This window comes from Pleurodeles waltl, chromosome 4_2 (assembly GCF_031143425.1).
Source record: "Pleurodeles waltl isolate 20211129_DDA chromosome 4_2, aPleWal1.hap1.20221129, whole genome shotgun sequence".
NCBI lineage: Eukaryota > Metazoa > Chordata > Amphibia > Caudata > Salamandridae > Pleurodeles > Pleurodeles waltl.
The window spans coordinates 277917799-277944342 of record NC_090443.1 but is presented as its reverse complement, the minus strand read 5'-3'; the positions used below and the strand labels follow the sequence as shown (position 1 = coordinate 277944342).

At 47.3% G+C, this 26544-nt stretch overlaps 1 protein-coding gene across 1 annotated transcript in view; it reads right to left on the bottom strand.

The window, feature by feature from the left end:
* LOC138293849 (extracellular calcium-sensing receptor-like) overlaps positions 1–26544 on the bottom strand; it is a 172735-nt gene that overhangs the window by 48068 nt on the left and 98123 nt on the right. The window contains exon 9 of the mRNA XM_069233157.1: positions 3531–3594. Coding sequence (XP_069089258.1) covers positions 3531–3594 — 64 coding nt within the window. The remainder of the gene's footprint in view (positions 1–3530; positions 3595–26544) is intronic.

Genomic DNA, 26544 nt, shown 5'->3' with positions numbered 1-26544 from the left:
GATGAGGTGATAAGTGGCCTGCACTAAGCAGAGGTTATCTGCTGGGGGAGGTAGGCAGATGGCGAAGCCATGCAAGGAAGGCTGAGTAAATCAAGCTGGGGCTTCAAAAGGAAGCCAGTCAGAAAGGAATGCAGCCAGGCCAGCCTTCTCACCTCTGTATCCCACAGAGGGATGCTGGACTTAGGAAAGGAATGTGCAGCTGTTCAGAGAGGAGTTAATGGAAATGAGCTACATAAGGGGGTTGGTTTAGCGAGATCTTACTCCTCTGGAGGAAAATCATCCATCTTGGAATGTTAACATGCAGTGCTATATGGGACAAGAAGATGCCACACTTTGGAGGCAGTTGTCATACTTCTGAGTGGCACCCTGCAGCTCATTGGACACAGGTGCACACTGACTGTCCTTCAAGATGAATGAATAAGAGTGGCTGATCTGCACTGGAATTCAGATTTGCTGCCTGAAACTACAAGAAGAAGAAGGACTGCCCGACTGGAACTCTGGTCTTCAACACAGAGGACTACACACTGAAATATTGTTCCTGTTGCAATCTGGAACAATAGCCCCATGAATTTTGCCTTGCTTTTCAACGGACTCATGAGTGGACTCCCTGAAAGAAACAGGCTAAAAGAGCTTTCCTGCACCAGCTTCCACAAAAGTTCCCTGCCTGGAGTGTGTTTAGGAGACTTGCAGGGATTTGGCCAGGTGCATTTTGGGAACTGTAGTCCCAACATCCCAAGGAGCATCTCAGATATTCTGGAACCTTGGATTGGGGTTCTGGACCACTTTTCTGCTTCAAAACCACTCGTAGAAGTAAGTATAAAAGTGTTATATTGTAGGTGGCTGTATCTCTTGACTGTGTCCCGGTCTAGTGCAATCTTCGCTTTGACCGCTATTTGCTTCGTAGTGCTAGTTTTACTTTTAATCTTTAAAAAATCATATCTCTATTTCCCTATATTGGATTTTTGTCATTTTGGTGTCATTTTAAAGATACAAATATTTATTATTTTCATAAATTGGTGTAGGATTTGTATGTTGTCAGACTTGCTTTACATACCTTTCTCCTGCGTTAAGCCTGACTGCTCGTTGCCAAGCTACCAGGGATTGAGCCAGGGCTACTTTGTGGGACCTTAACTGGGCACAACCCTGTGTTGGGGGTGTATTGCTAACGGTAGGTGTGTACTTACCCCTACCAATACCCAGGCTCTAACACACCTTAAAATGCCACCCTCATTGCAGTGGCTAAACTTACCTCTTGCCCCAGACAATCATCCCACAGCATGCTAAAGTTTCCCCAGTTAACTACTAATATTTAAACATTTACTAACCCCCCAGTATTTAGATGATCAAGTGATAGCCCCACAAACCTTTCCCACTCCAGTCATTTAGCTCCTTTGCATTCAGAAGAGAAATCTATTACATTAAAAAAATTACTAAGGCCCGTATTTATACTCCGTTTGCGCCGAATTAGCATCGTTTTTTTCGACGCAAATTCGGCGCAAAACTAACGCCATATTTATACTTTGGCGTTAGACGCGTCTAGCGCCAAAGTATGGGCAAATAGCGTCATTTTTTGGCGTGAACGCCTTCCTTGCGTTAATGAGATGCAAGGAAGGCGTTCCCGTCTAAAAAAATGACGGCGACGGAAATGCGTCGTATTTATACTCCCGGGCAAAAATCACGCCCGGGAGTGGTCGGGTCAAAAAACCCCGCATTTGCGCCGTTTTTTAGCGCCTGGTCAGGGCAGGCGTTAAGGGACCTGTGGGCTCGGAAGGAGCCCAGAGGTGCCCTCCCATGCCCCCAGGGACCCCCCCTGCCACCCTTGCCCACCCCAGGAGGACACCCAAGGCTGGAGGGACCCATCCCAGGGACATTGAGGTAAGTTCAGGTAAGTTTTTTTTTTTGTGGCATAGGGGGGCCTGATTTGTGCCCCCCTACATTCCACTATGCCCAATGACCATGCCCAGGGGACATAAGTCCCCTGGGCATGGCCATTGGGCAAGGGGGCATGACTCCTGTCTTTGCTAAGACAGGAGTCATTTCAATGGGGGTTGGGAGTCGAAAAAAATGGCGCAAATCGGGTTGAGGCGAAAAATTTGCCTCAGTCTGACTTGCCCCATTTTTTGGCGCCCAAGCTCCATATCCCCCTACGCCGGCGCTGCCTGGTGTACGTCGTTTTTTTTCACGCACACCAGGCAGCGCCGGCGGCTAACTAATTTTTTTGACGCAAAACTGCGTTAGCGCAGTTTTGCGTCAAAAAGTATAAATATGGCCCTTAGTCTCTCTGTTGTCCACTGTCATTGTCTCCAAGAGAATAAATGGATTCATTCGCATATGTTCCATGTGTCCTGCGCTGTTTAGTATCTCTGTTCCCTAGGTGAAAAGTAGGTATGTCAAGTAGGAAAGGCTCTTGAGTTTTTTCTTGATGCGGGAGGGGCTGGGAGTACCGTTGTGGACATATCTGAGCCTCAGTTGTCTATAATGGAAGCAGTGCTCTTACGGAAGACTATGCTACAAGGAATTCTTGCAACGCTTTGTTGTTGACAAAAGAACAATCTGCATAGTCACTGCTTTTCTTATATATAAATGCTACACATAAAATGTATGGGATAGATTTATCAAGACTTTGCACTGCAGTGACGCCAAATGGCACAAGGTCTAGATATGGTATTTCATTTCCAGCGTAAAACTTTTTTCCTGAAAAGTGCCTTTTGTAATGCAAACAGCGCTTTGCACTCCCTTGTGTCAAGAGTGTTTCATTGGTAGCACTCGAGTTCCATTGATGGCACTTGGGTGTTCCAGCAATACCACCCATGTTTTTTCATGTCAAAAATAACCCCTCCTTGAGTCCTTTATGCAGACGTGAAGAAAAACAGTTTTTATTTCTCCTAACATTTCACACTTTGAATGTGTGCTGCACTGTATAGCACACACCCCATGTGGGAAATGTTTTAAAGTTTGTCCAGGTGAAGTGTTTTGTACTAGCATGGTCTAGTACCAATTAAAAGAAACCATGCCGGACAGAAGGCACAGATCTTTGTGTAATGGTGCAAACATTTGTGCCTGGCATTAGGGGTCCTTAAAGACATCAGCACAGGGTAAGACTGCAGCAGTAGGCCATATTTAGTAAATATGGCTTTGCTCTTTCTTCCCCTTGCACAGCAAAGACCAGTTTCTTTGCTTCTGCACTGTGTTGTGCAGTATTTCTGTCAATCTGCCCGATGCATATAAGACATCCTATTTCCACAGGTCTCTGGTAGGTTAATTGTGAGCCCATGTTCCCAATTAGTAATTGGCAATATTCCAGTAGTAGTATCTGATGCATACTCTTCTTATTTGCCATCTGGAGTAATTGGGGCATCAGTCGGGTAAATAATTTCATCTAACAGATACAATTAGCGGTATGTAAAAAGTAGGGGTATGTGAAATTTGCATAATTTGCTATTGTCTAATTTAATTAAATTTCAGAAAATAAAGAACAATTACACAAAATGCAAAACATGCATTTGATGCTATATCTTAAGGCAACATACCATGCTTGTATGCTGTTCGCTCACACTGTCCATGCGCTTGTGCTAAATTTTCGCAGGGAACAGTCTGTAATCACATGATATGGCACACGTTTGGCAATTTCATGCAAGTATAACACAAAATTGAGCAACATTTTACTGGCGAAACAGAAATTTCACCCCGGGCCTTCTTTAAAACTTTAGAACATAATGGAGGAAAACAAGGGCGTAACCTTGAGAGAAGGGAAAGAGTTCTTGCACTATGCAACAGGAAATATTAATCATAATAAACAAAAGCAGATTGGTAGTCCTTTCAAAAGATTACCAGAACTAATTAAAAAAGAATAGGTAAAAAATGAAGTGCCAGAAAGGAAACTCAGTTGAAATGGTGGTGTCAAAGGGGATGAATATTAATGTGACAATAGCAGAGTTAATACCTGCCGTTTTCACACCATGTCCCAGGACTCCAAGCAGCCAGGACTATAGCTTGGAGGCTGGGGTCTCGCTTGAGAAGGCCAAACAATTGGTATACAAAAAAAATGAAGAAAAAGAAAAGGCCTGGCTATCCGGCTGCAGGCGGGCTCAGAACCACGAGCAAGATGCTTTGACTGAGGCTGATTTACCAGATGGCAGCCACAGCCCAGCCAGCCCGGGCTGCTCTAGCTGACGGGGCAGGGCTGAAGCACTTTCAGCCCAGTGGGCGTTGCACGCCTGCCAAGTAGTAATCTTGCTCATTTTCCTATGGCAAAAATTACCTCGGCAATAGTAAACATACTGCCGTCAAATCACTTACCGACAGGGTGCAGACACATATCTGGACAGCTTACAGACAGGTGGCAGACACACACGCGGACAAAAGCATTAAAAGAACCTGTTACATAGGGAAAAATATCAAAAACGACTAAAATCTGTATAGTGTAGTCTAGAGATTTGTAGCGAATGACATTCACCACAAAGGGATTCTGTCGTTATTGACCACAGGCAGCACTTGAGCAGGGGGATATAAGGGGCGGTATTGAAAAGCCAGCTCCAAAGGGGTTTGCATTAAAAGAGATGATAGGCAATCAAACTAAGCTTGTACATTACGTTCCAGTGTTTGGCAACCAGCACTGACAAGCCAGGACCTCCAGACCAATTCAAGAGCTGGAGAGGAATCGTCGGAATCATAGAGGATGATTTATTAAAATGGGCAGGTAGATAAGATGAGAACTTTGAATGAATCAATGAAAGGTCTTGCTTGAGGTACGCCCAATGAACCAGACACAAAGATTTAAACATAATCCGCTTGAATGCCAGAAGCCAATTCAAGATAATGTTAACCGAGGAGACAAAAGTCCAGCAAAGTAAGCCAAATATGAGCCTCACTGCAGATATCACAGTTCTTCAATTGTGAGCAAGAAGAAATTCAGGAAAGTATAGAGGATTTCAGTGATCCAGGCGAGAAAGAATAATTGCTTAGCCCACTGTTTGGAGCATTATGAGCAGAAGAAAAGTACAGCTTTAAGTAGCAAGATGTTGAAAATGTACTGACCTGCATGGGCAGGGAGAAATTTTGATCAGAATAGATGCCAAGGTTCTTGACCTTGTGAACAGGAGTGAGGGCTAATCCCAAGGTAGAGGGTCACCAATTCCATCACAATTTAGATAAGTGCTTGCCCACCACCAAAACTTCAGCTTTGTAGACATTATGGCCCTCATTACGACCCTGGCGGTCAGTGGTTATTTGGAGAAAGGTACTCCCAACAGGCTGGCGGTACCTTTTCCCAAATTATGACATTGGCGGTTTGCCTCGAGCCAAACCACCAATGTACCACTCCGTCCGCCAGGGTGGTGATGGCCGCTGAGCAGTCACAATCCCATGCCTCCCGCCACGAAAACCATGGGGGTAGGCACTATCAGTGCCAGGGAATTACTTCCCTGGCACTGATAGGAGTCTCCCCGGCCTCCCTCCCCCTCCCCAGAGTCCTCTCCCACCCTCCCCCTCCCTCTCCTGCCCCTCGCACATTTACACACCCACACGTGCACACATACACAGTCATACACACACACATACCCACATCCACCCATGCATGCACACATACATACCCACACACTGCAACACACACCAATATACATTGTCGCACACACATTCACAACACACAACATATACGTACACTCACATTCAGTCATTCATGCACTCAGTCAACGCGACTCACACCCGCATGCAAGCATACAAAAACAGACACCTCCCCCACACACACACAACACCCCCACACATGTGCACCCCACCCCTCTCCTATCGGAGAACCTGACTTACCTGCTTGCAGGGGGTCCTCTGGCAGGAGACGGGATTCTGCGCTGCTGGCAGCAGCAGTGTCCACCAGCAAAACACTGCCAGGTCATTTCATTGCTCATTATATGGTCGGCGGTGTTTTGCTGGCGTGGCGCTGCTGCTGACAGCAGCGCCACCTGACCGCCGTCCACCGCCATGACCGTCAACGGTATTCCGCCAGCCTTCTGGCGGAATTCCCTCTATGGTCATAATGCGGGTGGGCGGCTGGTAGCCACGGCGACGGTATGTTGGCTGCTGTCGCCGTGGCGGTAGGCGGTTAATACCGCCAATGTTGTAATGAGGACCTATGTCTAAAGGGAATTATCTATGAGCTGGATATTCAGCTGAGTATCAGATGCATATGTGATAAGGGTGAACCGAAAGCGCGGATGAACTAGGCTAAAGGCAAAATATAAACTTTGAAGAATGTGAAGCTGAGTAAGGAATCTTGAGGCAACTCTCGTAAGAGATGCTTGAGTTCTGACTGATGGCGGGAGGAGCATGGTTTGAGAGTGGGTCTGCAATTAGGATGTGAGGTCCTTTTTTTGATCCTCGACCTGGTGTAAGCGAGCCAACAACAGGGCATGGGCCCCCATATTGATTGCTAATGAAAAATCAAGCAGAAAGGAAGCAGAACCGAGGCAGCCATACCATGCTTGTCCACCGTCAGCTTGTTTTTGTCTAAGTTCAAAACTAAAGAGGTTTGGTGTAACAAAGGTGATAAGACAACAGAAACGTGACTGTATTTGTTCACAGGGTCGCTAATCTAACTGATCTCAAGAAATAAAGAAAGCTGACTACTGATTTCCTTTGCAACCTTCCCTTCCAGTCGCAATCAGTTCCAAAGATCAATCAGTACTGGGCATATTAAGTTTAAAGAAGGGTGGAAAATGAACACCAGACAGGCTTCCAAAGGAAAACCTCTTTTTATGTTTAATAAAATATTGCCTGTGTATGCAAGAGAATGGCATCAAAGTCAAGAACACAGAGAATGGGAACTTGCTACACTGTATGTGAGCTAAAGAACTGAATATGATGAAAACTTGGTGATTGTACCTTTAAGATGTGAAAAAATACCTCATTCAGTACAATGAGACCACTCCATAGGAATGATACACCAAGCAGTAGAAATCATGTGATAATAGGATAATCCTTTGAAGCCTACTTGTTGGGATGGGAATGTCTCCAGCCTGGTGTATAGTCATGTTGCCCTGATACCTTTTAAACTGTCACTGAAATCAAGGCCTACTGGCCCACTCATGCAAAGTTATGTTTCTGTGTGCTAACTCAGATCCTAGCGCTAACATCCCAAGTGCATGTGTGTGTATATGGCACGTGTGGTACATGCATTGTGTGTATGAGTGAGCCAGAGTGAAGAAGGCCTGTGGGTTCCATTTTGAAAGTGCTTGTGCACAAGATGGATGTGAAGTTGTATTCTCATACAGTGAACATTGCTGTCATTATTAAAGCCTTGAACGTGGAGAGAAGAGACCTAGACACTGAAGTGGGGAAAGATGAGACATGCAATTAAGGCCTTTTGCAGAGAAGAGTTGCTGATTAGACTTCCTTTAACACTACAATTTGGTAAATGGTGGGGTGAATGTTGGGTCTGCAGCATCTTTTAATAGGTTGAAAAGGACCCCTCAAACTGAGGACCATCCTTTGTTTCGTCCTTGGTCACTGCTCACTTTGGCTGCTGAGAACCAGGTGCAGGAAACTCATACACCTTTGTGCCTCTGTTGTGGGTGCTCCAGGCCTGAGTCTACTCTGCGGTGAGGAGCATCACTCTACACAAAGGTTATGACTGGAAAGCAGCCTGGGAAGAACACTTATAAGAAAAGTCACTTCAAACTAGTTGTGAAAGTACAGACAGAGAAGCCACATTACCTGTCTGCTTTGTTTATATACAAGTGGAAGTCAATGACCAACTTGTTCTAGCATTCTAGCATTCCAAAGTTCTCTTTGACCAAGGAAGTTATTGCTGAACTTAGTACTCAGAGAATTCCTGTGCAACCAGAGGTGGGAGGCTGCCTGACAGTCAGTTTCCCTGAGGTGAGGAGACATCACTTGAACCCTTACCTGGATGGAAGAAGGTGTTCCTCTGACCTAAAGCACTTAGAAGCTGTCCTGCCAACCCTGCAGATGGCGCAACAGTCCAGGAAGAGGTAGAAGCAGCTGACCCCTGGTGGTGTGCCGATCTGCCCAAACAGGTGGAGTAAGGAAAGTGATCTTTGTACGAATGATTTCTGACAACAAGAATCTACACTTGAGCAGACTGTGCCACTGCATCAAAGGAACTGTGCTGCTTCACCAAAGAATTGTGCCTGACTGGAGTGTGCTGCTGGATCATATAAATTGTGCCTGAGGTTGGTTTTGTTGCATAGGAGAGTCAACCGAGGCAGACTGTGACCTCTGACTCTTGAGACCTAATCCCCATACCAGACCAGAGCCCAGAAGTGAGTTCATCAGCAGCAGGAGACCTGCATTATGATCACCGGAGCCCGAGCACACTTTCAATGAACTTGATACAGCAGCTTCCACTGCTATTGCTGCAGCATCTTCTGCATTTGGGAAAAAACTCCAGCGTGTGTGTCCTTCCAGAAGAGAGAATGAGAAGGACAAGTATAGTAGGTTTCTGCCAGCAGCCCAAGGGGGAATGGACAACTCCATTGTTGTGAGAACTGTAACACCAGGACTCTTTGAGATAAATAAGCGCATAACCTGTTCAAAGGGGTAATCTGCACCTGAGTCTTGATATCCGCCTTAAAGGGCTTGAACCAGAATGGGGGAAGAGGTTTGTGGTGGCTTGGTTACACAAAGGAGGGACATCCAGGGGAGGAGGACCAGGACTCAAAGCACAGCAGCCTGAGCACAAGAAAAGTAATTTTACTTGTAGCCTGTTCTGTGAAGTGCTACATTTTGGCCCATATTTATACTTTTTGACACAAAACTGCGCTAAGGCAGTTTTGCGTCAAAAAAATTAGCGCCGGCTAACGCCATTCTGAAGCGCCATGCGGGCGCCGTATTTATTGAATGACGTTAGCCGGCGTTAGCCGCCGGCGCCGTCTGGTGTGCGTTAAAAAAAACGACGTACACCAGGCAGCGCCGGCGTAGGGGGATATGGGGCTTGGGCATCAAGAAATGGGGCAAGTCAGGTTGAGGCAATTTTTTTGCCTCAACCCGATTTGCGCCATTTTTTTTCACTCCCAACCTCCATAGAAATGACTCCTGTCTTAGCAAAGACAGGAGTCATGCCCCCTTGCCCAATGGCCATGCCCAGGGGACTTATGTCCCCTGGGCATGGTCATTGGGCATAGTGGCATGTAGGGGGGCACAAATCAGGCCCCCCTATGCCACAAAAAAAAAAAAAAAAAACACTTACCTGAACTTACCTTAATGTCCCTGGGATGGGTCCCTCCAGCCTTGGGTGTCCCCTTATGTGTTTAATAAAGTGCCATTCTTCTCTCCATCGCAGTGCTCTGCTAGTGCCATCTGCCCACAGCTTCTGCCTCTGTCCAGACCGCTGTTTTTCCAGATGCTGAGCCAAACGCATAAAACTGGGTTTGTTATTTCTGGACCCAGTTATTTCTGGTTCGGATCAGCAAACCACTTGGAGTTGGCTGGAGAGAGTATAACATCCAGGAATACTGCATCTGGGAAATTCGAATGGGGCTTTTAAAGCTACTAATGATTGGTCACCAAATGAAAATAAAAAGGTCATGTAATCATGGAGAGAGGCACAACAGATCTGTTTGTCTTCTTTAGAGGAATGAAGAATGCAAATGAGGTAAAGAGGTTGCTCACTGGTAAAGGAATGCATCACAATATTGCAAACTGATAAAGCAAAGAATAGGCTCAATCTAATGAGGGTTCAGGGGGTGGGCATTTAGCAGTACACCCGGGGCTTTTTGGGTTGGTGGCATGGTCCATGGACCCGGGAGCCAGGTATTGGTGGTTATGATTAGGGGCAGGGCTAGATTTAGTTAATTTAGTTAATTAGTGTGTTTGCACTGTGATCATTACATCATTGGAGGGATTTTGTTGGGGTGCTCCAGGTGCTGTCTGGGATGGCAGGATTGTGGTTTGTCCCCAGTCCATGTATTGGGAGTGGGCAATGAGCAGAAGGGTGCAGGGCTTGGTGGGAGGTAGATGTGGGCAACAGAAGAAGAGGGAGGGAGTAAGGTGAAGGATGAACAGGTAGTGAGGGTCGCTGACCAGACAGGACAGGTAGGGTTGCCTGACAGGGATATTGGAGTGGCCCAATTCCAACTGGGAGAATTAGTTATGACTCATAAATCATGGTATGAAGACAGGGCACATGGCAGTGCGACTGACTCAGGATGGCGAAGGACTGGAGAGGAGATGGCAGAGGAAAACTTTACGTGGCTTCCCCACAGCACGCATAGTTTTAGACCAACTTTATGATCCACAGTTTGGTGATGGTGGTGTTGATGATGGAGGGGTGGTTTTAACAAGTGCATGCGGGTGCAGTGTCTTTTCCATTCCGCAGTGACTGTGGAATAGAAGAGAATGTGTTAGATTATTATTAGGAAGATCTTGAAGACGGAGAATTATGGGACTCTAAGAGCAAGTAGATAGAATGGTTGAAGGCACCTTGTGAATGACATCATGGCCCCCCAGTGGCTAACAGTAGCAAAGAAGGTGGTGTTTTGCAGGCCAGGAGGAAGCATGTTGAGAAGAACGAGGCATCTAAGCAAATGGATAGAGGACTGGCATCGGGGCAGCAGGGCTCAGAATGCTGTGCTCTTGAAGCCGGGTAAGGAAGGTGTGCTACAGCCAAAAAAGATTTGTCAGTCAGTGGGAGTGATACTAGTGATAAGTTATCTGAGACCTCTGGGAAGTAAGCAGGATCAGGTTCAGTTGACCTTGTGGACTTAGTGAAGGACGAGGAAGGGGCCAAGGAAAGTAAAGCTGTAAAACACAAGAAACTTTCCTACATGGGGATGGGGACCAAACTGCTTGGTGCTCATCTGATGGCAGCTACGAAAAGGAGAGTAAATTAAGGTGTTCAAGCTGCCACATATGGAGGTCAGGGCTAACGAAGGGTTCAAAGAGGAGTATAAGCTGTCCAAGAGGCAGAGGGTGCTGAGTAACATAAAAAAATGGTCTGCAGCTTTCTTGATATAAACTAGCTTATATTGCAAGTAATTCCCAGAGCACTGTGTGGCATTGTTTAAATACCTGGATGTGGTTCAGAGGGCTCAGATAACCTTTGGCGGCTGGGCTTGGGTGAGGTATAATGAGAAGTTTAGGGCCCAATTGGTGGAAGATGTGGACAGAGTCTCGGGCAGTAAGACAACGAGTTGTTTCACCAAACAATGACACTGGCCAGACTGGCCTGGACGACGTATGCGGCATGTGGGTGGCTGGTGATTTACATGCCCTTTCAGGCCCATCCCACCCAAGGAGGGGTGAGGATAGGGAGTTGAGGGCAAGTGTCAAACGCAGGAGCATGCTGGGTGTACAACAAAGGCAAGTGCAATAAAGAATAAAAGCATTAATGCTCAAAAATCAGTGGGAAGTATCCAGTTTTGCAATGTGGGCAGCAAGGGGTGCTGGGTCGATGGGTGGACAGGGGGTCAGTGGCAGCCCAACAGTGATAGAGCATAGGGCGGGGCAGACAGAAAAACATGGGGAAAGGCTTGCACGATTAAGATTAAGAGACTGAAATACTGGTTTTCCCAGAATGATATTGCTGGGGACAAAGCATTATTGTGGGAAGGTTTTGAACAGTTTTATATTGGTTTAGGAAGGTCCAAATAAGTGCTGCTGGGCTCAGAATTTGCGTTCTGTCCAGTGGCGTGAGGAGCTGGTGTGGCACAAGCTGATGAAGGAAGTTGGTGAGTGAACTATGGCAGGCCCTTCCGTTGATTGGCCTTTGCCTAATTTCATCATATACCCTATTGGAGTTGTCTCTAAGAAGGTGCCAGAGGAATCTGGGCTGATCCAGCACCTTTCCTGGCCGAAGGGTCTATCAAAAAGAAGCAGAGTGCACTATGCATCCGGGGACTGAGCCATCGCTTTGATCAAACTGTTTGGGCCTGGTGCCCTGATGGCAAAGCGCAATGTTAAATCAGCGTTTCAATTTCTGCTAGTTCAGCCAGATGATTTTGAGGTGTCAGGGATTCAGCTTGCTGGTTGCATATTCATGGACAAGACATTGCTGATGGGTTGTTCTCTTTCTTGTTCCTTGTTTGAAGCCTTTAGTACATTTTTACAGAATTTATTTCAAATGGTTACCTGTTGAGATGCTATGATCCATTACTTGAACAACTTTTTTATTATTGATTCCTCACACTCTACGGAATATGCAGATTTGTTGAGCAGGTTTCAGGAGTTGATGCGGGACTTAGGGATCACTAAGGCACCAGAGAAAACATGAGAACCAATGGATGTCTCGACATTGCTAGGTATGGAGCTGGTTTTGGTGAAAATGGAGGTGAGGCTGCCCTTGGAGACAAAAGAGAAGTTGTTGTCCTTGCTAAGTATGATGCTAGCTAAAGACAAGGGTGCAAGTTAAGGAGATTCAAGTATGGCTGGGACACCTTTTTGCTTGTATGGCTGTCAACGCAGGCCGTAATTTTTGTAGGAGACTGAGATTGGCCCAGTCATGGGCGTCTCTCCCTCATCACAGAATTCGGCTAAAAGAAGAAGTGAAAGCAAACTTGAGGATTTGGCAGACTTTTTTGAGTGACTTTAACGGTTTTTCAATGGCAGGGTTGGGGGAAGAAATGAAGTGGTCCTTGGAGCTTTTTTCTGCGGCAGCAGGTGGCTCTGCTTTTGGTGTGTTTTGGCACGGGCACTGGTGTGCGGAATCTTGGCTGAAGCAATGGAGAGATAGTGGCCACAGCACTGCACTTTTGGGGATTTTCCGGCTGGAGGTAGTTGTCTGCTTGTGGGCTGTAGGAAAGTACCATCTTGCCTGGCATGTTACCCCCATATTTCACTGTATATATGTTGTTTTAGTTGTATGTGTCACTGGGACCCTGCCAGCCAGGGCCCCAGTGCTCATAAGTGTGCCCTGTATGTGTTACCTGTGTGATGACTAACTGTCTCACTGAGGCTCTGCTAACCAGAACCTCAGTGGTTATGCTCTCTCATTTCTTTCCAAATTGTCACTAACAGGCTAGTGACCAATTTCACCAATTTACATTGGCATACTGGAACACCCTTATAATTCCCTAGTATATGGTACTGAGGTACCCAGGGTATTGGGGTTCCAGGAGATTCCTATGGGCTGCAGCATTTCTTTTGCCACCCATAGGGAGCTCTGACAATTCTTACACAGGCCTGCCACTGCAGCCTGAGTGAAATAACGTCCACGTTATTTCACAGCCATTTACCACTGCACTTAAGTAACTTATAAGTCACCTATATGTCTAACCTTTACCTGGTAAAGGTTGGGTGCTAAGTTACTTAGTGTGTGGACACCCTGGCACTAGCCAAGGTGCCACCACATTGTTCAGGGCAAATTCCCCGGACTTTGTGAGTGCGGGGACACCATTACACGCGTGCACTATACATAGGTCACTACCTATGTATAGCTTCACAATGGTAACTCCGATGATGGTCATGTAACATGTCTAAGATCATGGAATTGCCCCCCCCCCAATGCCATCCTGGCATTGGTGAGACAATCCCATGATCTCCCGGGTCTCTAGCACAGACCCGGGTGCTGCCAAACTGCCTTTCCCGGGGTTTCACTGCAGCTGCTGCTGCTACCAACCCCTCAGACAGGTTTCTGCCCTCCTGGGGTCCAGCCAGGCTTGGCCCAGGAAGGCAGAACAAAGGACTTCCTCAGAGAGAGGGTGTTACACCCTCTCCCTTTGGAAAAAGGTGTCAGGGGTGGGGAGGAGTAGCCTCCCCCAGCCTCTGGAAATGCTTTGATGGGCACAGATGATGCCCATCTCTGCATAAGCCAGTCTACACCGGTTCAGGGATCCCCCAGCCCTGCTCTGGCGCGAAACTGGACAAAGGAAAGGGGAGTGACCACTCCCCTGACCTGCACCTCCCCTGGGAGGTGCCCAGAGCTCCTCCAGTGTGCTCCAGACCTCTGCCATCTTGGAAACAGAGGTGCTGCTGGCACACTGGACTGCTCTGAGTGGCCAGTGCCAGCAGGTGACGTCAGAGACTCCTTCTGATAGGCTCTTACCTGTGTTGCTAGCCTATCCTCCTTCCCAGGTAGCCAAACCTCCTTTTCTGGCTATTTAGGGTCTCGGCTTTGGGGAATTCTTTAGATACGAATGCAAGAGCTCATCGGAGTTCCTCTGCATCTCTCTCTTCACCTTCTGCCAAGGAATCGACTGCTGACCGCGCTGGAAGCCTGCAAAACCGCAACAAAGTAGCAAAGACGACTACTGCAACCTTGTATCGCTGATCCTGCCGCCTTCTCGACTGTTTTCCTGGTGGTGCATGATGTGGGGGTAGTCTGCCTCCTCTCTGCACTAGAAGCTCCGAAGAAATCTCCCGTGGGTCGACGGAATCTTCCCCCTGCAAACGCAGGCACCAAAAGACTGCATCACCGGTCCTCTGGGTCCCCTCTCAGCATGACAAGCGTGGTCTCTGGAACTCAGCAACTCTGTCCAAGTGACTCCCACAGTCCAGTGACTCTTCAGTCCAAGATTGGTGGAGGTAAGTCCTTGCCTCCCCACGCTAGACTGCATTGCTGGGTACCGCGTGATTTGCAGCTGCTCCGGCTCCTGTGCACTCTTCCAGGATTTCCTTTGCGCACAGCCAAGCCTGGGTCCCTGGCACTCTAACCTGTAGTGCACGACCTCCTGAGTTGTCCTCCGGCGTCGTGGGACCTTCTTTTGTGACTTCGGGTGAGCTCCAGTTCACTCTTCTTTGTAGTGCCTGTTCCGGCACTTCTGCGGGTGCTGCCTGCTCCTGAGTGGGCTCCTTGTCTTGCTGGGCGCCCCCTCTGTCTCCTCACGCAATTGGCGACATCCTGGTCCCTCCTGGGCTACAACAGCATCCAAAAACTCTAACTGTGATCCTTGCAGCTAGCAAGGCTTGTTTGCGGTCTTTCTGCACGGGAATACCTCTGCAAGCTTCTTCACGATGTGGGACATCCATCCTCCAAAGGGGAAGTTTCTAGCCCTCTTCGTTCTTGCAGTATCCACAGCTTCTACCATCGGGTGGCAGCTTCTTTGCACCCACAGCTGGCATTTCCTGGGCATCTGCCCACTCCTGACTTGATCGTGACTCTTGGACTTGGTCCCCTATTTCCGCAGGTCCTCTCATCTGGAAATCCATCATTGTTGCATTGCTGGTGTTGGTCTTCCTTGCAGAATTCCCCTATCACGACTTCTGTGCTCTCTGGGGAACTTAGGTGCACTTTGCACCCACTTTTCAGGGTCTTGGTGTGGGCTATTTTTCTAACCCTCACTGTTTTCTTACAGTCCCAGCGACCCTCTACAAGGTCATATAGGTTTGGGGTCCATACGTGGTTCGCATTCCACTTTTGGAGTATATGGTTTGTGTTGCCCCTGTACCTATGTGCTCCCAGTGCAATCTATTGTGACTATACATTGCTTGCACTGTTTTCTATTGCTATTACTGCACATTTTTGGTATTGTGTACATATATCTTGTGTATATTTGCTATCCTCATACTGAGGGTACTCACTGAGATACTTTTGGCATATTGTCATAAAAATAAAGTACCTTTGTTTTTAGTATATCTGTGTATTGTGTTTTCTTATGATATTGTGCATATGACACCAGTGGTTTAGTAGGAGCTTTGCATGTCTCCTAGTTCAGCCTAAGCTGCTCTGCTAAGCTACCTTTCCTATCAGCCTAAGCTGCTAGACACCTCTTCTACACTAATAAGGGATAACTGGACCTGGTACAAAGTGTAAGTACCCCTTGGTACCTACTACAAGCCAGGCCAGCCTCCTACATTGGTCGTGCAGCGGTGGGATAGGTACTTGCAACTACATACCACTTTGTCATTTTGTACCTTTCATAAGAGAAAAATATACAAAACAAGTTCAGTGTATGTACACCTAACCAAAAAGTTTTGCTTTTCTCCTCTTACTCTATTGCTAAGTGCTGAAAAGTACCTCTAAAACTTTCAAAAAGTTCTTAAAAGTTGAAAAAGTATTTTTTTTCTGTTTCCTTAAAAAGTTCTGAAACTTTTTCTTTCTTTTTCTGTCCCTTAAACCTTTTCTATCATGTCTGGTACAGGTCAAACTGTTGATCTGACCAGAGTTGCTTATGATCACCTTGGCTGGAAAGGAGCAAGGAGTCTCTGCATTGAAAGAGGTTTAGGGGTAGGGAAGAATATCTCAAGAGAACTGTTAGTTAATATGCTCATTGAACAGGATAAGACCATAGTTGGCACATCTGGTGAGAAATTAGCTGATGGTTCACACTCTGATTCTGGGGTAGCCCCAGTAAAAGTGTTAGAAGGGAACCTTCCCAACCTGCCCCTTAGCAGGCCACCTAGCATGGCTGGTACTAATGTGAGTTCTCATCACAGTAGGAGTGTTACTTCTGTAGGCCAGAATGTTAGAGTGCCATCTGTTAGGGACAGGTCTCCCTCTGTCCATTCACACCATTCTTCTGTGTCAGGGCATGCCCAACCCACCCTCCCTGAAGACAGAATGTTAGAAAGGGAACTCAATAGATTGAGAGTGGAAGAGTCCAGGCTGAAGCTTAAAAAGCAACAGCTGGATCTAGACAGGGAAGCATTTGACTTAGAAAAAGAAAGACAGAGGTTGGGGTTTGGACCCCATGGTGGCAGCAGCAGTTTTACAGATAGTAATCCTGTGAAAGAGCATGATTCTAGGAATCTGCACAAGATAGTTCCCCCTTATAAGGAGGGGGATGACATTAACAAGTGGTTTGCTGAACTTGAGAGGGCCTGTGTTGTACAGGGGGTCCCTCAAAGGCAGTGGGCTGCTATCCTATGGCTATCCTTCAGTGGAAAGGGTAGGGATAGGCTCCTTACTGTGAAGGAAAGTGATGCCAATAATTTTTCAGTTCTTAAGAATGCACTCCTAGATGGTTATGGCTTAACCACTGAACAGTACAGGATCAAGTTCAGAGAAACCAAAAAGGAGTCTTCACAAGACTGGGTAGACTTTGTTGACCATTCAGTGAAGGCCTTGGAGGGGTGGTTCCATGGCAGGAAAGTTTCTGACTATGAAAGCCTGTATAACTTAATCCTGAGAGAGCATATTCTTAATAATTGTGTGTCTGATTTGTTGCACCAGGACCTAGTGGACTCTGATCTGACCTCTCACCAAGAATTGGGAAAGAAGGCAGACAAATGGGTCAGAACAACGGTGAACAGAAAAGTTCATACAGGGGGTGACAAGAATGGCAAGAAGAAGGATGGTAAGTCTTCTGACAAGGGTGGGGACAAATCTAAAAATGAGTCTTCATCAGCCCACAGAAACACTCTGGTGGGGGTGGTGGGCCCAAATCCTCTTCAAATCAAAATCAAGTAAAGAAACCATGGTGCTATTTATGTAAAGTAAAAGGCCATTGGACAACTGATGCCAGTTGTCCAAAGAAAAGCACCAAGCCTCCCACCACTACAACCCCTGCTGCTACACCTAGTGCACCTAGTAATAGCAGTGGTGGTGGGAGCAAACCTACTAATAGCCAAACCAAGGGAGTAGCTGGGCTCACTTTTGGTAATTTAGTTGGGGTTGGTCTTGTTAGGGAGACCACAGAGGCTGTGCTAGTCTCTGAAGGTGCCATTGATTTGGCCACCTTGGTTGCTTGTCCCCTTAATATGGATAAGTACAAGCAACTTCCCCTAATAAATGGTGTTGAGGTTCAGGCCTGCAGGGACACAGGTGCCAGTGTTACCATGGTAATAGAGAAACTGGTCCACCCTGAACAACACCTACTTGGTCACCAGTACCAAGTGACTGATGCTCATAATAACACACTTAGCCACCCCATGGCTGTTGTAAATCTCAACTGGGGGGGGGGTTACTGGTCCAAAGAAAGTTGTGGTTGCCTCAGATTTACCTGTAGACTGTCTACTAGGGAACAATTTAGAGACATCAGCTTGGTCAGAAGTGGAGTTGGAGGCTCATGCAGCAATGCTGGGCATTCCTGGGCATATTTTTGCTTTGACAAGGGCCCAGGCCAAAAAGCAAAAAGGACAGGGTGACTTGGATCCTGGAAGAATGGACCAAGTGCTCCCTAAAGCTAGTGTTAGTAAAGGTAAAACACTACCTACTATCCCTCCCTCTACAGTGGATTCAACTTCTGAGGAAGAAGAATTTCCACCCTGTGCAGAACCTACACCAGAGGAGCTGGAAGCAGACACTGCTGAGCTTTTGGGTGGAGGGGGGCCTGCCAGGGAGGAGCTGAGTGTGGCACAGCAGACCTGTCCCACACTAGAGGGTCTAAGACAGCAAGCTGTCAAACAGCAAAATGGGGATGTCAGTGTCAGAGTTTACTGGGAGGACAACCTCTTGTATACTGAAGCAAGGGATCCAAAACCTGGAGCAGCCAGGAGATTGGTGATTCCTCAGCAATACAGAGAGTTCCTCCTAACTCTAGCCCACGACATTCCCTTGGCTGGACATTTGGGACAAATGAAAACTTGGGACAGGCTTGTTCCCCTGTTTCATTGGCCTAGAATGTCAGAGGACACAAAGGAATTTTGTAAGTCCTGTGAAACCTGTCAAGCCAGTGGCAAAACAGGTGGCACTCCAAAGGCTCCCCTTATTCCACTACCTGTGGTTGGGGTACCCTTTCAAAGGGTAGGAGTTGACATAGTTGGCCCCCTTGACCCTCCTACTGCTTCAGGCAATAGGTTTATCTTGGTGGTAGTGGACCATGCCACCAGATATCCTGAAGCAATTCCTCTAAGGACCACTAAAGCTCCTGCAGTGGCAAAGGCCCTCCTGGGAATCTTTTCCAGGGTGGGCTTCCCAAAAGAGGTGGTATCAGACAGGGGAAGCAATTTCATGTCTGCTTACTTAAAGGCCATGTGGAAGGAATGTGGTGTTACATACAAGTTCACCACACCCTATCATCCACAAACAAATGGACTGGTTGAGAGGTTTAATAAAACTCTCAAAGGAATGATAATGGGACTCCCAGAAAAACTCCGGAGGAGATGGGATGTCCTGTTACCTTGCCTCCTTTTTGCTTACAAGGAGGTATCCCAAAAAGGAGTGGGCTTCAGCCCCTTTGAACTCCTATTTGGACACCCTGTAAGAGGTCCTCTAACACTTGTTAAGGAGGGTTGGGAACAACCTTTAAAAGCTCCTAAGCAAGACATAGTGGACTATGTACTTGGCCTAAGATCCAGAATGGCTGAGTATATGAAAAAGGCCAGTAAAAACCTTCAGGCCAGCCAAGAGCTCCAAAAGCAATGGCATGACCAGAAGGCTGTTCTGATTCAGTACCAACCAGGGCAGAAAGTGTGGGTCTTGGAGCCTGTGGCCCCAAGAACACTCCAAGACAAATGGAGTGGACCCCACATTATTGTTGAAAAAAGGGAGAAGTCACCTACTTGGTTGACTTGGGCACTGCCAGGAGTCCCCTTAGGGTGCTCCTTGTCAATCGCCTAAAACCCTACTATGACAGGGCTGATCTCACCCTGCTCATGGCAACAGATGAAGGACAGGAAGAAGAGAGTGACCCTCTCCCTGATCTCTTCTCTTCCACAGAACAAGATGCTCTAGTGGAAGGTGTAGTTCTGGCAGATTGTCTGACTGCTGAGCAGAAAGACCACTGCATAAATCTCCTGGGTCAATTTTCTGAACTCTTTTCTACTGTGCCAGGCACCACTTCTTGGTGTGAGCACACTATAGATACTGGAGACAGCTTGCCTGTCAAAAGTAAGATCTATAGGCAGCCTGACCATGTCAGGGACTGCATAAAACAAGAGGTTCAGAAAATGCTTGAACTGGGAGTGGTTGAGCACTCTGAAAGTCCATGGGCCTCGCCTGTGGTACTTGTACCAAAACCTCATTCCAAAGATGGAAAGAAGGAAATGCGGTTTTGTGTAGATTACAGAGGTCTCAAGCAGGTAACTAAAACTGATGCTCACCCTATACCCAGGGCAGATGAGCTCATAGATACACTGGCATCTGCCAAGTATCTAAGCACCTTTGATTTGACTGCAGGGTATTGGCAGATCAAGTTATCAGAGGATGCTAAAGCAAAAACTGCATTTTCAACCATTGGAGGGCACTACCAATTCACAGTAATGCCTTTTGGGTTGAAAAATGCACCTGCCACTTTTAAGAGGTTGGTGAATACAGTCCTGCAAGGGTTGGAGGCTTTTAGTGCAGCATATCTAGATGATATAGCTGTCTTTAGCTCCACCTGGGATGATCACCTGGTCCACCTGTGGAAAGTTTTGGAGGCCCTGCAAAAGGCAGGCCTCACTATCAAGGCTTCAAAGTGCCAGATAGGGCAGGAGAAAGTGGTTTATCTGGGACACCTGGTAGGTGGAGAACAGATTGCACCACTTCAGGGGAAAATCCAAACTATTATAGATTGGGTTCCCCCTACAACTCAGACCCAGGTGAGAGTCTTCTTTGGCCTCACTGGGTATTACAGGAGGTTCTTAAAGAACTATGGCTCCATAGCAGCCCCTCTTAATGACCTCACATCTAAGAAAATGCCTAAAAAGGTATTGTGGACAGCTAGCTGTCAGAAAGCTTTTGAGGAGCTGAAGCAGGCCATGTGCTCTGCACCTGTCCTGAAAAGCCCTTGCTACTCCAAAAAATTAATTGTCCAAACTGATGCATCTGAATTAGGGGTAGGGGCAGTCTTATCACAACTTAATTCTGAGGGCCAGGATCAACCTGTTGCTTTTATCAGCAGGAGGTTGACCCCTAGAGAAAAGCGTTGGTCTGCCATAGAGAGGGAGGCCTTTGCTGTGGTCTGGGCACTGAAGAAGTTGAGGCTTTACCTGTTTGGCACTCACTTCATTGTTCAGACAGACCACAAAACTCTACTTTGGCTAAAACAAATGAAAGGTGAAAATCCTAAATTGTTGAGGTGGTCCATATCTTACAGGGAATGGACTATACAGTGGAACATAGACCTGGGAGTACCCACTCCAATGCAGATGGACTCTCCAGATATTTCCACTTAGACAATGAAGACTCATCAGGTCATGGCTAGTCTTATTGTCCTTCGTTTGGGGGGGGGGGTTTGTAGGAAAGTACCATCTTGCCTGGCATGTTACCCCCATATTTCACTGTATATATGTTGTTTTAGTTGTATGTGTCACTGGGACCCTGCCAGCCAGGGCCACAGTGCTCATAAGTGTGCCCTGTATGTGTTACCTATGTGATGACTAACTGTCTCACTGAGGCTCTGCTAACCAGAACCTCAGTGGTTATGCTCTCTCATTTCTTTCCAAATTGTCACTAACAGGCCAGTGACCAATTTCACCAATTTACATTGGCATACTGGAACGCCCTTATAATTCCCTAGTATATGGTACTGAGATACCCAGGGTATTGGGGTTCCAGGAGATCCCTATGGGCTGCAGCATTTCTTTTGCCACCCATAGGGAGCTCTGACAATTCTTACACAGGCCTGCCACTGCTGCCTGAGTGAAATAACGTCCACGTTATTTCACAGCCATTTACCACTGCACTTAAGTAACTTATAAGTCACCTATATGTCTAACCTTTACCTGGTAAAGGTTGGGTGCTAAGTTACTTAGTGTGTGGACACCCTGGCACTAGCCAAGGTGCCCCCACATTGTTCAGGGCAAATTCCCCGGACTTTGTGAGTGCGGGGACACCATTACACGCGTGCACTATACATAGGTCACTACCTATGTATAGCTTCACAATGGTAACTACGATGATGGTCATGTAACATGTCTAAGATCTTGGAATTGCCCCCCCCCCAATGACATCCTGGCATTGGTGAGACAATCCCATGATCCCCCGGGTCTCTAGCACAGACCCGGGTGCTGCCAAACTGCCTTTCCCGGGGTTTCACTGCAGCTGCTGCTGCTACTAACCCCTCAGACAGGTTTCTGCCCTCCTGGGGTCCAGCCAGGCTTGGCCCAGGAAGGCAGAACAAAGGACTTCCTCAGAGAGAGGGTGTTACACCCTCTCCCTTTGGAAAAAGGTGTCAGGGCTGGGGAGGAGTAGCCTCCCCCAGCCTCTGGAAATGCTTTGATGGGCACAGATGCTGCCCATCTCTACATAAGCCAGTCTACACCGGTTCAGGGATCCCCCAGCCCTGCTCTGGCACGATACTGGACAAAGGAAAGGGGAGTGACCACTCCCCTGACCTGCACCTCCCCTGGGAGGTGCCCAGAGCTCCTCCAGTGTGCTCCAGACCTCTGCCATCTTGGAAACAGAGGTGCTGCTGGCACACTGGACTGCTCTGAGTGGCCAGGGCCAGCAGGTGACGTCAGAGACTCCTTCTGATAGGCTCCTACCTGTGTTGCTAGCCTATCCTCCTTCCTAGGTAGCCAAACCTCCTTTTCTGGCTATTTATGGTCTCTGCTTTGGGGAATTCTTTAGATAACGAATGCAAGAGCTCATCGGAGTTCCTCTGCATCTCTCTCTTCACCTTCTTCCAAGGAATCGACATCTGACCGCGCTGGAAGCCTGCAAAACCGCAACAAAGTAGCAAAGACGACTACTGCAACCTTGTATCGCTGATCCTGCCGCCTTCTCGACTGTTTTCCTGGTGGTGCATGCTGTGGGGGTAGTCTGCCTCCTCTCTGCACTAGAAACTCCGAAGAAATCTCCCGTGGGTCGACGGAATCTTCCCCCTGCAACCGCAGGCACCAAAAGACTGCATCACCGGTCCTCTGGGTCCCCTCTCAGCACGACAACCGTGGTCTCTGGAACTCAGCAACTCTGTCCAAGTGACTCCCACAGTCCAGTGACTCTTCAGTCCAAGTTTGGTGGAGGTAAGTCCTTGCCTCCCCACGCTAGACTGCATTGCTGGGTACGGCGTGATTTGCAGATGCTCCGGCTCCTGTGCACTCTTCCAGGATTTCCTTTGTGCACATCCAAGCCTGGGTCCCCGGCACCCTAACCTGCAGTGCACGACCTCCTGAGTTGTCCTCCGGCGTCGTGGGACCTTCTTTTGTGACTTCGGGTGAGCTCCAGTTCACTCTTCTTTGTAGTGCCTGTTCCGGCACTTCTGCGGGTGCTGCCTGCTCCTGAGTGGGCTCCTTGTCTTGCTGGGCGCCCCCTCTGTCTCCTCACGCAATTGGCGACATCCTGGTCCCTCTTGGGCCACAACAGCATCCAAAAACTCTAACTGTGACCCTTGCAGCTAGCAAGGCTTGTTTGCGGTCTTTCTGCACGGGAATACCTCTGCAAGCTTCTTCACGATGTGGGACATCCATCCTCCAAAGGGGAAGTTTCTAGCCCTCTTCGTTCTTGCAGAATCCACAGCTTCTACTATCTGGTGGCAGCTTCTTTGCACCCACAGCTGGCATTTCCTGGGCATCTGCCCACTCCTGACTTGATCGTGACTCTTGGACTTGGTCCCCTTTTTCCACAGGTCCTCTCATCTGGAAATCCATCGTTGTTGCATTGCTGGTGTTGGTCTTCCTTGCAGAATTCCCCTATCACGACTTCTGTGCTCTCTGGGGAACTTAGGTGCACTTTGCACCCACTTTTCAGGGTCTTGGGGTGGGCTATTTTTCTAACCCTCACTGTTTTCTTACAGTCCCAGCGACCCTCTACAAGGTCACACAGGTTTGGGGTCCATACGTGGTTCGCATTCCACTTTAGGAGTATATGGTTTGTGTTGCCCCTGTACCTATGCGCTCCCAGTGCAATCTATTGTGACTATACATTGCTTGCACTGTTTTCTATTGCTATTACTGCACATTTTCGGTATTGTGTACATATATCTTGTGTATATTTGCTATCCTCATACTGAGGGTACTCACTGAGATACTTTTGGCGTATTGTCATAAAAATAAAGTACCTTTATTTTTAGTATATCTGTGTATTGTGTTTTCTTATGATATTGTGCATAAGACACCAGTGGTTTAGTAGGAGCTTTGCATGTCTCCTAGTTCAGCCTAAGCTGCTTTGCTAAGCTACCTTTCCTATCAGCCTAAGCTGCTAGACACCTCTTCTACACTAATAAGGGATAACTGGACCTGGTACAAAGTGTTAGTACCCCTTGGTACCCACTACAAGCCAGGCCAGCCTCCTACATTGGTCGTGCAGCGGTGGGATAGGTACTTGCAACTACTTACCACTTTGTCATTTTGTACCTTTGATAAGAGAAAAATATACAAAACAAGTTCAGTGTATGTACACCTAACCAAAAAGTTTTGCTTTTCTCCTCTTACTCTATTGCTAAGTGCTGAAAAGTACCTCTAAAACTTTCTAAAAGTTCTTAAAAGTTGAAAAAGTATTTTTTTTCTGTTTCCTTAAAACGTTCTGAAACTTTTTCTTTCTTTTTCTGTCCCTTAAACCTTTTCTATCATGTCTGGTACAGGTCAAACTGTTGATCTGACCAGAGTTGCTTATGATCACCTTGGCTGGAAAGGAGCAAGGAGTCTCTGCATTGAAAGAGGTTTAGGGGTAGGGAAGAATATCTCAAGAGAACTGTTAGTTAATATGCTCATTGAACAGGATAAGACCATAGTTGGCACATCTGGTGAGAAATTAGCTGATGGTTCACACTCTGATTCTGGGGTAGCCCCAGTAAAAGTGTTAGAAGGGAACCTTCCCAACCTGCCCCTTAGCAGGCCATCTAGCATGGCTGGTACTAATGTGAGTTCTCATCACAGTAGGAGTGTTACTTCTGTAGGCCAGAATGTTAGAGTGCCATCTGTTAGGGACAGGTCTCCCTCTGTCCATTCACACCATTCTTCTGTGTCAAGGCATGCCCAACCCACCCTCCTTGAAGACAGAATGTTAGAAAGGGAACTCAATAGATTGAGAGTGGAAGAGTCCAGGCTGAAGCTTAAAAAGCAACAGCTGGATCTAGACAGGGACGCATTTGACTTAGAAAAAGAAAGACAGAGGTTGGGGTCTGGACCCCATGGTGGCAGCAGCAGTTTTACAGATAGTAATCCTGTGAAAGAGCATGATTCTAGGAATCTGCACAAGATAGTTCCCTCTTATAAGGAGGGGGATGACATTAACAAGTGGTTTGCTGCACTTGAGAGGGCCTGTGTTGTACAGGGGGTCCCTCAAAGGCAGTGGGCTGCTATCCTATGGCTATCTTTCAGTGGAAAGGGTAGGGATAGGCTCGTTACTGTGAAGGAAAGTGATGCCAATAATTTTACAGTTCTTAAGAATGCACTCCTAGATGGTTATGGCTTAACCACTGAACAGTACAGGATCAAGTTCAGAGAAACCAAAAAGGAGTCTTCACAAGACTGGGTAGACTTTGTTGACCATTCAGTGAAGGCCTTGGAGGGGTGGTTCCATGGCAGGAAAGTTTCTGACTATGAAAGCCTGTATAACTTAATCCTGAGAGAGCATATTCTTAATAATTGTGTGTCTGATTTGTTGCACCAGTACCTAGTGGACTCTGATCTGACCTCTCCCCAAGAATTGGGAAAGAAGGCAGACAAATGGGTCAGAACAACGGTGAACAGAAAAGTTCATACAGGGGGTGACAAGAATGGCAAGAAGAAGGATGGTAAGTCTTCTGACAAGGGTGGGGACAAATCTAAAAATGAGTCTTCATCAGGCCCACAGAAACACTCTGGTGGGGGTGGTGGGCCCAAATCCTCTTCAAATCAAAATCAAGTAAAGAAACCATGGTGCTATTTATGTAAAGTAAAAGGCCATTGGACAACTGATGCCAGTTGTCCAAAGAAAAGCACCAAGCCTCCCACCACTACAACCCCTGCTGCTACACCTAGTGCACCTAGTAATAGCAGTGGTGGTGGGAGCAAACCTACTAATAGCCAAACCAAGGGAGTAGCTGGGCTCACTTTTGGTAATTTAGTTGGGGTTGGTCTTGTTAGGGAGACCACAGAGGCTGTGCTAGTCTCTGAAGGTGCCATTGATTTGGCCACCTTGGTTGCTTGTCCCCTTAATATGGATAAGTACAAGCAACTTCCCCTAATAAATGGTGGTGAGGTTCAGGCCTACAGGGACACAGGTGCCAGTGTTACCATGGTAATAGAGAAACTGGTCCACCCTGAACAACACCTACTTGGTCACCAGTACCAAGTGACTGATGCTCATAATAATACACTTAGCCACCCCATGGCTGTTGTAAATCTCAACTGGGGGGGGGGGGGGTTACTGGTCCAAAGAAAGTTGTGGTTGCCTCAGATTTACCTGTAGACTGTCCACTAGGGAACAATTTAGAGACATCAGCTTGGTCAGAAGTGGAGTTGGAGGCTCATGCAGCAATGCTGGGCATTCCTGGGCATATTTTTGCTTTGACAAGGGCCCAGGCCAAAAAGCAAAAAGGACAGGGTGACTTGGATCCTGGAAGAATGGACCAAGTGCTCCCTAAAGCTAGGGTTAGTAAAGGTAAAACACTACCTACTATCCCTCCCTCTACAGTGGATTCAACTTCTGAGGAAGAAGAATTTCCACCCTGTGCAGAACCTACACCAGAGGAGCTGGAAGCAGACACTGCTGAGCTTTCGGGTGGAGGGGGGCCTGCTAGGGAGGAGCTGAGTGTAGCACAGCAGACCTGTCCCACACTAGAGGGTCTAAGACAGCAAGCTGTCAAACAGCAAAATGGGGATGTCAGTGACTCTCACAGAGTTTACTGGGAGGACAACCTCTTGTATACTGAA